The sequence below is a fragment of the Apteryx rowi genome, unplaced genomic scaffold, assembly GCF_003343035.1.
Source record: "Apteryx rowi isolate R43461 unplaced genomic scaffold, aptRow1 scaffold_59, whole genome shotgun sequence".
Taxonomy (NCBI): Eukaryota; Metazoa; Chordata; class Aves; order Apterygiformes; family Apterygidae; genus Apteryx; species Apteryx rowi.
This window is the reverse complement of record NW_020450860.1, coordinates 3,310,518-3,325,090: the sequence shown is the minus strand read 5'-3', so window position 1 is coordinate 3,325,090 and position 14,573 is coordinate 3,310,518. Positions and strand designations below refer to the sequence as shown.

Genomic DNA, 14,573 nt, shown 5'->3' with positions numbered 1-14,573 from the left:
TATTTATGAAAGGCAAGGAATTAATGAATATTTTTTAAGAGAATTAAATGTTAAGTTTAAGAATATTTTTCAGTTAATAAAGTATACATATCTGTGAACCCACAACACAATGTTACACCGTTAACATCATGTGAGGCTTCTGGATTTATTACATTGATTCTTGCGGTGTTCTCGCACACAGTAGACTGATTAGTGCACATAGTGTTATGAACTCTTTGTAGTTTGGTCAAGCCATCACTTTTTATGTCTCAGTCTTTTCAAGCTGGTACAATATAACAGCACATAAAAACTGAAACATATTGCTGTAAATGGAGACCTCATCTGAAATGATGTAACATCAGCGCTGAACAATTGCGCCTTGAAATTGTGGAACAGCTGGGACTATTAGTAATGGAAACAAGTAAGTTTTGTTATGGTGCAGTGCTTTTCATTGACAGTAATGATTGTAATAAGAGTTAGCAGGAAGAAGAGCTTTTATATTGATAATGGTTCCCTATCGCTTATTTTCTGTTGTGTCTTTGGCTTAGCCTTAACCTTGGCAAAGGTGAAGCTTTTAATCTCAGGATCTACACAACACAGCTGCAGACAGCAGGGGGAAGAGTTTGGTCAAATTGCTACTATAACAAACATCTATAAAGAAAACAAAAAAAATTTACATTACCAATGACAAATCAAAGCTGAAAGTTTGCCTTGCCTGTTGTCATTCATTGCCATTCATATTTAGAAAGCAGACTGCTGTGATAATTGATTTGATGGTCCAGCTTGAGTGGAAGCACTTCTGGGCATAGCAGGCCTCAGAGATGCCAAAAAAGAAGAAAAGGTGGGAATGAAATAATGCACTACTTTCTCCTCAGAGGCATGTGGCCCAGTTTTTGAGAACAGAAAAACATGCTTTAGAAGATGGAAAAAAAACCTTAGTAACTCAGTAATAAATACAAAAATGACCATATAGCCTCAGTCAGATAAAAACAGGCATTCAAACAGGGACAATGAGAGTACATATTTTACTGGCAGGTGAATAATAGGAGAATGCTGTGGAAATAATCTGATTTTTAACGGACTCTGTCCATGGGAATACCTTTTTTTACTGCTTTTTTGTATAAGGACAAAAGAGGTTCCCTTTCTGAAAAACCTTTTAATTTTTTTTTAAGCTTTTCAAAGTGGAATTGATGGTTCAGAAAAAGGAAAAGAAAACAATTATTGAATTAAAAAGGCAATATATATGCCTGGATTATCTGAACTCCTATTGAGTTTATTTACTTCAAGCAATAGGTGATAATGAAGCTTGTCTATATTTTTGACTAGGGGGTAGTGTTCACCCATAGTATCCTGCTGATACGGATAACTTGGGATACCAAAATGCTAGCTGAGAGAAAAAAGTAGATTAATAAGGTACTGAATTCAATGCTTGACCTCTTAATCACAACTGCCAACTCAACTGTGCGTCTTGTCATCAATTTAAAGAACCAAACAAAACCAGATGAAAGACATGAACTGTCAAAACATAAAATTTTGATGGGAGCTGGTTTGTCTTTTGAGGGATGCTTATTTCCTTGCAGCAACAGTGTGGTCCTTCAACTTTCCTGAACTGTTTGTATTCGCTCCTAATCTTTTATGTACAGCAAAGCAGAAGTAACTCAAATTTAACAGTAAACATTAAAAAAGAGGAACTTGATGAACTAGACAGCAGGAGGTTTTAAGTATGCTATTCCAGTTCATATATAAATATTAATGCTTCTAATTTGTGGATTTTGAAGGTATTTTGCCTGCTACAATGAGATAATAGTTGCTGTAAGCGTGCAAAACATTCTAGACATATAAAGAAAATTCTGTAAAAGGCACTTACTAATTGCTTAGGAGAGTATTTCAAGTTTTCCTTTTTATCCATTATTACTTCTTAAATTCCTTTTTTGTATATTGGAAGCAGTAGCTCAGAGTTTGATAATCCATTAAGTATCTGGAAGTGGGATAACCAGTGTGTGTTGGTATCTCTTTGAATAYTATCTTTTTATACCTATATCTATATATCGATAATTTCTTTTGTAAGTATCAATACACTTCATTAAAATTATAAATAGGAAATCTCTTATCTCACAAGTGACATGGGACTTGTTGAATAATCTACACTGCTGCTTTTAGGTCTTGACTGTAAGATAAAATAATTTTGCCATTTAAGGAGAGATAGGAAAATGAAACACAGATGCATCAGAAAAACTGTAAGATTATGAAGATATAATTTTAATAAAAAATTGATTCTTCTTGCCCTCTATCTCCATTTCTTCCTATGCACATGCAAAAACTTTCTGAGTTTAGTGCAATATTAAATGGTCTATATGTCAAATAAACAGCATTCAAAATTCATCCCTTCCATATGATATATATCTGACTTCCACCTCCTTCCCCTAGCACAGGGGAATGAAGTTATTCATGAAGATGGTTTGAGTCTTAAATAAACCCTGCACAAATGAAAAAAATTTACTTCTGGGACCTCTAATCCTTTCTGTCTGTAGTGAGGTATCAGCTTGCAGTACCTAATTCACTGCCAAATTCATTACCTCCCATCAATATTTAAATTATCCCCAGTGATTTTTGTCTTTTTTTCCTGGTCTTGAACTCATCTTTATACCCTTTCCTTTTTCTTTGCCAGTTGTTACGTATTTTTTGGCACAGAAGAAAAGAAGAAGTTCTAGCTCAGGAAAACATATTCATTTATTTTTCTTAAATCTCTCTTGTGAACACTTGTAGATGTTTCTACTTGATTGAAGAGGGATGATGAAAGAATTAAGTTTTTGCCAGCCAGTGTATTTGAGCCGGATGCAGGGATGATATGTTGTCATGATGGTATCACTGCTCAAATGAGCCATTACCTGTGATCAGTCTGAAACTTCGGCTGTGCCATTGTTATATGATATCTTTTAATAAATGTGTGTTTTTACCTGCAAGGAAACTTCATTGTGATGGAAATCCAGTACAAATTCAGGTTTGTTTGTTTATTTATGTATTATTATGCCTCTTAGTTCAGGGGTTTCACATTTCTGCAGTCTGTCTGTCTTTCAAGACTTACTCTGCCTATCATGGAGATTTTTTTTCTCTGCTGTATCATCCACTTGATGGCTAGCAAAGGCTTTCACTGCTCTGTAGAAAACTGCAGGATTTCAAATATCGTATCTGTTCTGTCTATTTAAGAATTTTTAGAAGCTTTGAGGGTTCTCCCTGGAACATTGAGGTGTTAGTGTGTGAAAGCCAAATGACAGAAAGACTCCAGTTGCTGTGGTATCTTCACATTAAACCAGTCATAGCATCTGATTCCCACTGCCGTTGGAGTCAGTGATTAAACTTAAATTTCCTCAGAGTTGATTGGGGTTACAAAAAGTAATTACATATATGCTTGCATTTTTCTTTTAAGTGTCATGTAGTGTCATCATTTGTATTACATCACTAGAAACACTCGTTGCAGGGCATAAATGTGTATTGAAGCACATTTGTGCAAATGTATCACTGCCTATATTACTGAGTTGTTTCTTGCATCTGTGTAGCTGGAGTTACAGGAGAGTTAAATGAGGTTGGAAAGGGGCTAAAATAACTGCTGCAGTTCAGCAGTGTTCCCGACAAATCTGGCTAAACTTCTGATGTATGTTGCGTAAGACAGGAAAGGAATTTAAAGTCTGCTAGAAAAGAGAGGCATCCTGCTTCAGTTTCGGTTCTCCTCCTTTGCTAGAAGAAAAAAGCAAAGACCAGAGTCTCTCTGGGTCTAGACTTTTGGAAAGAATTTTAGGACAGTGCTCAGACTTTATTTTTTTGGAATTAACTTAACACTAAAAAGCCAAATCACAGTATAAAAGGAGATAAGTATTGGAGGACTCAAGCGAGGAGTGTTGTGGTCAAAACAACAGTCCAGGAATATGGTTGTTGTGACAGCATCCTTAAAAGATGTGGACCAGACAACAATGTGTTTTTCAAGGCCAAGGAGAAGAATGTTGCAGTGATTGAGGTGTGGGATGATGAGGGCTTGATTATGTTTTAACTGTACCACTGGATGGGAGAGTTTATGGAGGTAATACTCAAGAAGAGAAGTTCTAGCTGAAGGTGATGCTGAGGTATATGGCAGCATGGCAGGTGGGATACTTGTATTATTCACAATGAACTAGAAGTGATGTAGCAAGGGATCCTTAGAACTGGAGGGAATTTAAGAGCTCTGTTTTACTGTGCGAAATTAATGCTGACAGCTAGAAGGTGATGGCAGAAGAGGACTGTTCAGCCGATGAGGAAAATTGCCTGGCTTAACCTTGCTCTGGATCATTTGTATCTCAGTGCTGAGGTAGGGTCTGGATCTGAACCTCAGAAAACTACCTCACTCCAAAATGTGTGAATTGTAACATGTGCTTGTGGGAGAGCAAGTATTTCTTATCGTCCTTTCAGGTTTTTGGAGACAATTGTGGCAAATCATTCTATTTTCTAAGCATACAGAATTTGACCGGTTTATTAGATTTGGAACTAGCAAAGTGCTTCCTGCTGAGTACACTGTAATAAATATTAGCAGACCTTGGTAAAATATGGTTTGAGTAGTCTGATTGTAGATACGAGATTATTACTTCAAACTATTTTTCTGAGCTATTATATTAATAATGGTTTCTGAGCCAGTGGTTTGTAGTTATTTATAATTTTTATGCTATTTTAAGATCAGTCAGCATCACCATCCTGCACTAATTGCATGCACCTACCTATTAGGATTATCCAGTTACCCTGTGACCTGTATGTGGCTTTGGGCCATCTTCCCCCAAATGATGACACAGAAAGGGAGAGAACCGCACTGCTAATATTTTATTTAGACTGATGCATTCATTCATAAGATCATAGAAAAATCTAGTTTGGAAGGAACCTCTGGAGGTAACCTGCTCCGACCTTCTGGTGAAAGAAGGGCCTTAGATTAGGGCCTGCTGCCCTGTCAAACCCCATTATGAGTATTTCTAGCAAAGAAGATTCCACCATTTGTCTGGGCAACCTGCTCTGCTGCTTGGTTGTTCTCACAGTGGAGAAGGAATTTCCCCTGTAGCAAGGTGTGCCTTTTGCCTCTTGTCCTGTCGCTGTGCAGGACTTCCCTTGTGAACAGAGTGCCTCCCTTGTTTCTGTAACTAACACTCAGGTATTCAAATAATTCATTTTTGCTATCTGTGTTAGGTGAAAGCTAATCCGATGGCCAAATGTCATAACATTTTAGAAAAGCGCTAAGTGCTGTGTAACAGGTTAAATGTGCTTTCCACACTGCCACATCATTTTTAATAGTCAGATGGAATTGCTAAATCATAAAAACACCTCATCCAAAGACCCTCCCCAAAGAAAAGGAGAGATCAAACCAAAAGCACTTTATTTAAAAAGCAAGAAAGCTATTGGAAGGTGACAGCTGGAATTCCAGTGCTTAATCTGTGCAATTAAAATTTTTCTAAGGAGCAGGAGAAGCATATTGGGCTTGAGGTAGTTTTAGGAGTTAATTAGCAAGGTCTTTTTGAATATTAAGAAAGCCTTTGAAAGATAAAGTTTTGAAAAGTAGTTCAGGACTTTCAAACAGCATAAATTAAGGCAGAAACTTTTTTTTTTTACACATCCTGAAGATGCAAACAGAATCACCTTCCCTAACCCTTCCATTTCCTTCCATCAGAAATCATGAAAAAAAATCCATAAATCATCATGCATCTTCCTCAGTACCTGATCTTTGTAAGGCTTCCTTAACATCTTAGTAACAGTATAGTGGTAGCTTCCCTGGAAATAATATTTTGCAGTTTATTCTTTTTACGCATTCACCACTATTGCAAATATTAAAGTCAGTAACTGTTAAATCATAAGCTGAGTAATGAGTTTTTACTCATGGGAATGCATATAGGAATGAATTCTTTGTACCAACAGTGTTCAGGAATCCCTGACTATTGTGGGTCCAGATGGGCAGTGGTTTTTTTCATCAAGAGAAAGATATTGACCTAAAGGAAGGCACTCTGATGCCGAGAGGCTTCTTACAAAAAAAATATATGTTTGTGTGTGTATGTGTATGTGCATATATATCTATATATGTATGTATGTATGTATGTATATGTATGCGCCACAAATGAAATGAGGATTTCACTCTGGGTACGTATGTTGTAGGTGTTCAAAAGTTATCAGTAACATTCTAGAGGCCCCAGCCATTCATGACTTACATAGGTAAGCTTTTTTAAAAGTAATTATTTAAATTCATTTTAATAGAAAATATTTGACAAGTATTAAGGATTTGACTTCCCAAACTTGAGGTTTTAAAAAAAAAAGCCAACAGGCTTCTAAACCTCTTGATGAAGTCAGAAAATCCCAATGCATGTGGCAGCACTGGTAGTGAGGATGAGGGTATAATTTAGCTAGTGTATCAGATTTTAGCTCAGATCTTTGGTGAATTATTTACAAGTATAGCACTGATTCTTTCATAAATCACTATTTTCTCACTCTTGAAAAATGCGTTATTCTAGTAACTGTAGAAATTTTTACACAGAGAACTGATGGTGTTCTTCTAAAAGTGAGAGCCTGTTAGTGATCTTGGTTAGAGGACAAAAATAAAGAACAGAGGAAACCCACTCTGCAGTTTATTATAAAACTATGCTGTCATGGCAATATAACTGCATTGCAGTTGACTAATTTTTACAAATATATGTGAAATGTTGCTGTTGAAATCACAAAATACAATTGTGATCTCGGCTACACTCAAACATGGTGGTCCAAGGATGAAAAGAGAGTTTATTAGCCGTGAGATCTGGATTTCCAACCTAGTTGTGACTCTCTAGCTGTGCAGAATACATTTATTGATTAAAATTATGTTCTGTGTGTAATGAAGGCCTTCATGGTTTGTAATTGAAATAGACTGTAAAAAAGAATAGAGTGACAAACATAAACTGAATAGTTTACTCATTTTTCAGTCCGATGTGAATTTTATAGTAATCCAAAAGAAAACACTAATATTATTCTGAAGTACATGTGATGTCTCTACTGTATTATATTTTAGTTCCATTATTTAGGATTTTTGTGTGCCTTTTCTTTTGTTATTTGCCTCAAAATCGTAGATATTAGAAGGTGAGGATGATCCTCATCGTGTTTGCCAATGGGCCCTTGCCCTGATTCTGATAACTTTCAGAAGGGATCAGTGTGAAGGAATCCTTCATGTCATGTTATATATAGGAACACTTCAGACAGTATTGAAATGTAGCCGAGAGATCTCTTGAGAAGAATACTCCGTGAGCAAGACTGAAATATTTAAAAACATATGTTAGACGACCTGTCTGTCAGGCAAACTACAGGTGCAAGAGGTAGAAAGGCTTTGACAATAAATGTTGGAATATTTTATAGTTGAAAAAATCCTGTATCTTTATATTGTTTGGTTCATCTTGATGCTGTGTAGTGTGCGTATGTAGGTCTTAAATGTCATTTTCGGTGTGGTAGTTTAATATGGAAAATGAGGCTTTGAAAAATGTGCATGTGTGTATATATATTATACGTAAGTATATATGCATGTGTGTATATATACATATGTGTGTGTGTGATACATAAAAAGAAAATCTGTGCCAAGACAAACATTTCATGAAGCTATAAAATTTTATATTGATCCTAAGCATATATCAGTTCAAAAATGACTCTTGCATTCAGAAGCATTTGAAAATGTCAAATAATTTGTGTGAGGAAGCTGGTCCATAGTTTTAACTTTCAGTTTGTCTGACTTGTAATTTTCCTTTTATTATAATCCATACTGTGTCTGAATTTGTCTGTTCCTCATGTTTTGAAGAAAATTACAAAACATTTATATTTTAAAAAGTAATTATTAGTTCAGTTTGTCTTTCCTGGATGATTTGTCCTCATTTTGTTCATGCAAAGGGCCTTGCTGCTGCATTTCTTTTTTTGTTATAAAATTTATTGAACAGAAAAGTATTCTACAATTTTTCCCTGTAAAGGTTTTGTTCATTAGCTTTCATTCCTTTTAATATTGCTACATTTCTGCAGCAATAGCATATACTAAATTAAAAATATAATTTGTTTCTGTGTAATCTGTCGAATCTATTGCTACAGTAATCTATGATTAGTAGGAAATTATTTTCTCATATTGCACTACTATTTTTAAGGAGCTTTTAAACATAACGTGTCTAGTTTAGACAGTTTGCATTGCAAAATTTTTCTGGTCAACTATTTAGATCACCTAGATTAGATTAATTCAACTAAGAATAGGAGACGTGTTCATTCATGGCAAGCACAGATAAAAATATGTGTATTAGTTCTACAGAGTTTTGGATATAAATATCATTAAGTGCTTTAAGACTGAAGTTACAGACACTTCATCTTTTAAACCTGAGCTAAAACTTTGTCTTTCAAGTAAGACCTGGAGGAGAAAAGGAAAGCTTTCCTCATTCTACAGGTATGCCTGTTCAGGCAGACTTAAAGACAGCTGTTCTGCCATACTTTCAGTTATTGTTCACGGAAAGAGTATTAACATGTTACCAACTCTCTGTAATAGATCCCACATTCTCCTTCCCGAAGCAGTAGCCAATTGAGTGTTTTCTGTATGGCTGAATTTCTGATTTTAGGTTTTCTTTACTGAGCATTTTCTCAGCTATTAGTGGAAGACCAAGTGGCTCTCTGGCATTCCTAACTAAAGTGATTTCCCAAGCTCATTAATYTGATCCCATTTTGATTTCCAAGTTATTTGCATTCCTTTTTTCCACAATGAAAACTCTGAGATTTTAGCCAGGCTGAGATGGGTACAGAAGTGCCATTGGCTTGGTGTCCAAAAAAAAAAAATCATTCTGCAAATTTCTTATTTATTTTATTGAATTTATGTTTATTTTTAGTTTGCTTGTATAGTGGGTAAGATAGTTGTTCAGTAGTATTTCTTTTTTTAATTATTCATATGAAAATAAGCTTTCATACCCCAGGCCAAATACAATTTAAAGTACTACTCGGTGTGTTAAATATGGGTATTGAGCTTGCAAATCTTGTTTTTATTGCAAAGATGGGAAACATCTTTCTTTTTGTCAGGCATGCCAGTATGAAATAGTCAACGTTGACTAACTGGGATGATTTATCATCAATTGATGATTTATCTATGGCAAGATGGTGGTTTGGTTTTACAGTTGTGAATTAGTGTTAATTTTAAATATATACTGTTCATTTCTTCATGTTTAAAAGATATTTTATTTCTTTCATGTTACATTGTTTATCAGAAGTATTATTCCCCTCCATGCTACCTGTGGAACTCAGTCAAGACAGCATGACATTATTTATTACTTTAATCTTTTCTATTCTTGCTATTCAGATGAAAAGGTCTTTTGATGTATCTGGAGACTTGAAAAAGCAGAAACTGAAAGTTCACGGCTTCAAAGTGTTTTTCAAATGTTTCATTTTCAAGGACTTTTTTTTTTATTTGTACTTTTTCCAAACTGGTAGCTTACCTATACATATTTCTGTCCAATTTTGCATTAACCAAATAGAAAACTCCTGTTGACTTGCATGATATCCAGATTTTGACCTCAAAGGTCAAAAGTACTTTTGATCCACATTTTTAGGATTTGAGCAACTGTCATATTTTAATCCAGAGTTTAGTCTGTAGAGTAGGTTGTCCAAGTAACTAGATTTGTTAAATGGTGAATAGAAGCATGTTTGTTCCTAGAGGATCAAAGTGGTGTCATTAACCTGTTCTAAGATATCTCGTGCCTGTTTTTTCATAATTGTTAATGGTCTTATTAATGGTTTGATGGTGATATTTTTAAAAGTATATTTTATGTTTTGGAGGTTTTTTGCATTTACAAATTCACTTTTCTCTCATAGCATAAATGGCAGTTAGCTGTTAAGCATGCGAATGCCATGGGCTGAGCTTGCTAGTGTTTTTTTACTCTTTTTAATTCTTTAAATGTCTCCCCAGAATATATTCTTGGTGAAGCAGCATTCATACAGCCTTCAGAGTCTTACTTCTTACTTGCTGTTGTTTGGGGGGGGGTGTTTTTTGGTTTTTTTTTTTGGAAATTGCTTTTCCTACTCAAATGTGTTAGGCCTCAGCTGAGGGCTTGTGTCATTCAAAAGGTTAAGACAGCTATATATTGTACTATATTAGTAGAGTATTTTGAAGGTTTCTCCTGGAGAAACATTCATGGGAATGTACTGACAAGCCGCGTACTGGTGCTGTGTGCGTTCTGATACGATTGACCGTGTATAAATTGTATCTCTGGGCAGGGGCGGTATTTATTGAACTCAAAAGGGAAAAAAAAAAAGACGGAGAGAGAAAGAGAGTAACRAAGCCCTGGGACCTCAGGAAGCTGCCCTTAGGTTTGTTGGGAAAAAAGTTTTACTGACATTCCTATATAGCAAACATTTCAAGTAGGTCTATATTTTTCCCAAGGATATTATACTGCAATGAATCATGTATTGATTAGCTTTATTGTGCTGCTTGCTTGAATGCATTGATCTTCTCCTGAAGTCTGTAGCAATGTATTCATTTATTTATTGTTTTATTTTTACAGCCAGATTCGAAATTCCTAACTGAAGTGGTCTGTACATCTATTCACATCTTGACTGGGCCTAATGAATCAAACCTCATGCATGCTCCAGGCTCTAATGCTGGTTTGGAAAATATGTATATTGGCCAATTAATGATAGTAACGCTTTCATTAATTAGGTTGAATTTTCCTATGATGTACTTCCAGGTGAAAAGTGCAGATCACCCATTTATGTTAAAATGGGTGAGATTGTGCTGTGAAAGGAGCACTATCAGGGAAACAGCCTTTCATTTAGAATTAGTACCAGTTGTTCTCCTTTTTCTGCCTTTATAAGCAGTAAGAATCATCACTATCATATCACTAAAACTCTCATAAATAAATATAAAATTAATATGATTTTTACTTTTACAGTGTAGAAAAATCACAGGCTTTTAAAGTAAGAAATTGTTTTATCATGATATAGATTAAATTCTGTTCTATTTCACAAGGTTTTCATTTTATTAAAGACCTTTCTCAAATAACTTGGTACTCATTTAATGTACTTGAAGGATGGCAGAGCATTTTAAAATTCAGTTTATCTTCAGGTCTTTTATTGACAAGGTAAGGGATACAAGAGTTCACAAAATGCAATAAGTGTATGTATGTGGAGTGGACTTTTCACAGCAGCAAACATTGTTTTTGCTAAATATTTTCAGGATCAGAATATTCAGTCTAAAATGTTTTCATTTTTTTGTTTAATATTCTCCAATATTTTGTTTCCCATTTTTTACTGAACAACATGCACATTAAATACTAATAAACAGTACAATATTGAAATGAAGCAAATCACTGTTTCCTGTACAGTTAATATCACGTCAGAAAGCCTTGAGTTTTAATCTGATGGCAGCTTTCTTAGGGCTGTATCCTGGAGTTAGACAACACAAAGTTGATGATAATATGAAGCAAAGATGGTTAGAAAATGACTTATGTATTGTCTGCATTAGAATTTCTTTCTAGAGCTGATATATCTCAAAGAAACTTTTTTTTGGTAGTAACCCAGTTTGTTCCGAGAAAAGTGCGTGTACATATTTCCCAGGTGTAAATAAACTATAAAACTTGAATTTTTGCCAGCACAGCTCTGTTAAATGTTTTTCTCACCTGTACCCAATATAGCTCTGCTGCTTTAAATTGAGAACTTGAATTCTCGTACAACTAATATCAGGGTCAGGGGGAGTGGGCCATAGGTCATTTTTGAGACATTAGGCTGTTAACAATATTTTAAAGTATTTGTAAAGACTATATGGCATTCACATATTTCTATCTGAAAAGCATTTTTCCATCCACATATGAGCTCCCAAATCTGAAGCTTCTTTGAGTTTTAATAATAGTTGCTCATATCTCTGATTGCCAATATGTTGCTCATTATCTCCTACAAACATGGCTATGTAAAGATGATGACTTTAAATGACGTCACTGTTCTGATATTCTTGATTTGTCATTCCCTATCTTTCTCCAAAGTTTAGGAGTAGCCAACATAACATGTTATACTACTTCATCCTTTCATGTACTTTGTTCTGAAATAATATCCATGCAGCAAAAATGGGTAATGTGCTCTAAATAACTGTAATTCAGCTGGACTGTAAATCTGAATGTATAGCAGTGTAATACCTTGCAAGATCTGCCATTGACCCCTGGCCAGTAGAATATTTGTCACCACCTTCAGAAGATCCGAATGTCTTCAAGTTCATTCATATTGTTTTTCAGTAGTAAACCAGAATTTATAAAAATGGCCAAAGGAGAAAAATAGTTGCATCTTATAGCTCCTGTTATTTTAAAAAAATGTTTCAAGCTACCTTTTGGGGGATCTGCAGTGGATGTTGATAAAGTGGCATCCAGTTTCATCGGGCTGCATAATTTAAAATCCAAATGCAGAGTGAGTTAGTATAGATTTTAGACAGTCTTTGAGGGAGTTCAGTTTTGAAGTGATTTCCACAGAGACAGATAAAACTAGTGATCCTGTGATGTGTCATTTTATTCTATTATAACTTCTATTACGTAAAGGGCAACAAGCTGTCTTTTAGACAGTGTTGATTTTAAAAGTATAACCTCAGAATTACTAAACTGAGATACATTTGGTAACTGTTTTCATCCAACTTCTAACATAGTCTGAAATAATCTGATTCTTTAAAGAATTGTTTTAAAGTAAAATATGGTTGTGAGCATAATAAAATGGTTTGGCCCTCATGTCTTACAGCGTCCGCTTCCTGCCTTGAGCAGAAATGTTGTGGTAGAGTCAAAGTGACCTACCATGGCAAAACCCATAGGCGATACATCTCGACTTTGCCACCCTCTCACTGGATGATGCGCAAATGAAAATAGACAACAGTATGGTATTTATGCATTATGAAACTAAGTACTTAAAGACATCCTAATAAACTTATCTTGAAAACACTGATGTGCACTAGGCCAGGGTATCCTAGCAGTGTGTCTGCAAATGATTGAGATCCTAGGGTTTACAGGGTTATGGTGCCTCTAATAAATTATGCTGACATTTGCAGCCGTTGTACTGCACATTATTGGCCCATATTTGTGGTACGTGACATTCTTGCTAAGTACTGTCAGGTATAATCTATCATGGAGCAATACTTTAGATTATACACTGAGACTCCAGTCTTTCTGCAGGGACAAATGTCCTTGAGAAAATGATATTCTGAGTTAGAAATGATCTGTGCCCTAGAGAAAATTATTAGGAAAATCCATGTTTTAGGCCAGAGTAGGACACTTTATATTACCAAAACACAAAATTTAACTTCAGGTGTCATGCTAGCAATTTAAATTTGCCGTATGCCTTGGAATAGCACATTGCTTGTGTGATTCACACACGACTATTCTCTAATCTTCAAAAGGTATTCAGCTATAGTTGTTCAGCTTAAATTATTTTAAAGATCTTCAGACAAAAATGCTCTGAAGTACATTAAGTACATGAAGTACATACATCAACCATGTATGAACTGATAACCTTCTGGTCTGTTGAAGTTTGTGAAAGAAAGGGCGCAGGCTTTGGGGACCAATGGAGAAATTGTTGGGTTGATTCAGACTTTTGTTTTTCAAGAACGTGGGCATAGCATTCATCAGGCTCCTGTCCCCTTTCTGAGAGACAAGTGAGGTCATGGATTCTTCTGCTGCTAAGGAGCTGGAGGTGGATTAGACAGAATCAGTGCAAAAAAATTATCACTATCTTTCTACATCAGATATTTTGGTTAAAAAAGTGCCTTCTATTTTCCTTCTGAAGAAAAAGACACTGGAAAAGTCATATCGCATGGAGATAAAGCCTTGGCTTAGTTACTTTCTTAAGCTGGTGCATTTAGGAAATATATATTTCTCAGCTTAGCAAGAGTTGTGGACTAATTGCAGAGTCTTAATTGAATAAAACCATTTTGCCTTCATGATGAATTAAGGGGAAAACAGATATGTGCGATAGAAGAGCTGCTTGTTATAACTTTCATAGATTTGTCTGGATGTTCAGTTGGTTTTATAAATTGCTAGAGCGTGCTTGTAGGTATAGTGCTTAGTATTAGGACAGGATTACATGTTGGTATACATTTAATGTTTTTAATATAATTCAAATACTCATCTCAGTTTGCAATTTATTATTATATTTGTTCTGGTACTGTGTTTCAGAGAGAAAATTGTTAATTTTTATTGGATCATCATCTTTTGGAACTGTTATGATGTAATTAACCACCCAAAGTAATGAATTCTAAATTACATTTTCAATTACTTGTGGCTAAAATTATCTTAAACTAAAAAAATTGATTTTTTTTCCCATGGAAAGCTTCATTGCTATATCAGTGTTGTTGTAGTAGAGCTGTAGATTAAGGTAACTTGGTTTTTAAATTAAATGTCAAATATAATTTGCCATTAGAAACATAAAGTGTATGCCTATAGTCCAAAGGAATAAAAAGCTAGTTCAGCTTCCTTTAATAATGATATATATGTAAAATCAGCTTTTTGTCAATTAGCTCATATCTGGCAGAGCAAAAAAGTAGTTTTGTGCATGTGTATGCATATATATATTTATATATAAAAATATAGATATATAAG

At 34.9% G+C, this 14,573-nt stretch overlaps 1 protein-coding gene across 2 annotated transcripts in view; it reads left to right on the top strand.

Annotated features, from left to right (window-relative positions):
• Positions 1–14,573, top strand: part of DIAPH2 (diaphanous related formin 2) — a 292,492-nt gene that overhangs the window by 237,636 nt on the left and 40,283 nt on the right. Inside the window, exon 28 of one of the 2 annotated variants that reach the window (XM_026082670.1) lies at positions 10,515–11,190. The exons of the other annotated variant lie outside the window; for it this stretch is intronic. Coding sequence (XP_025938455.1) covers positions 10,515–10,537 — 23 coding nt within the window. The 3' untranslated portion in view covers positions 10,538–11,190. Of the gene's footprint in view, positions 1–10,514; positions 11,191–14,573 lie in introns of those variants that run through there. 2 annotated transcript variants of the gene reach the window in all.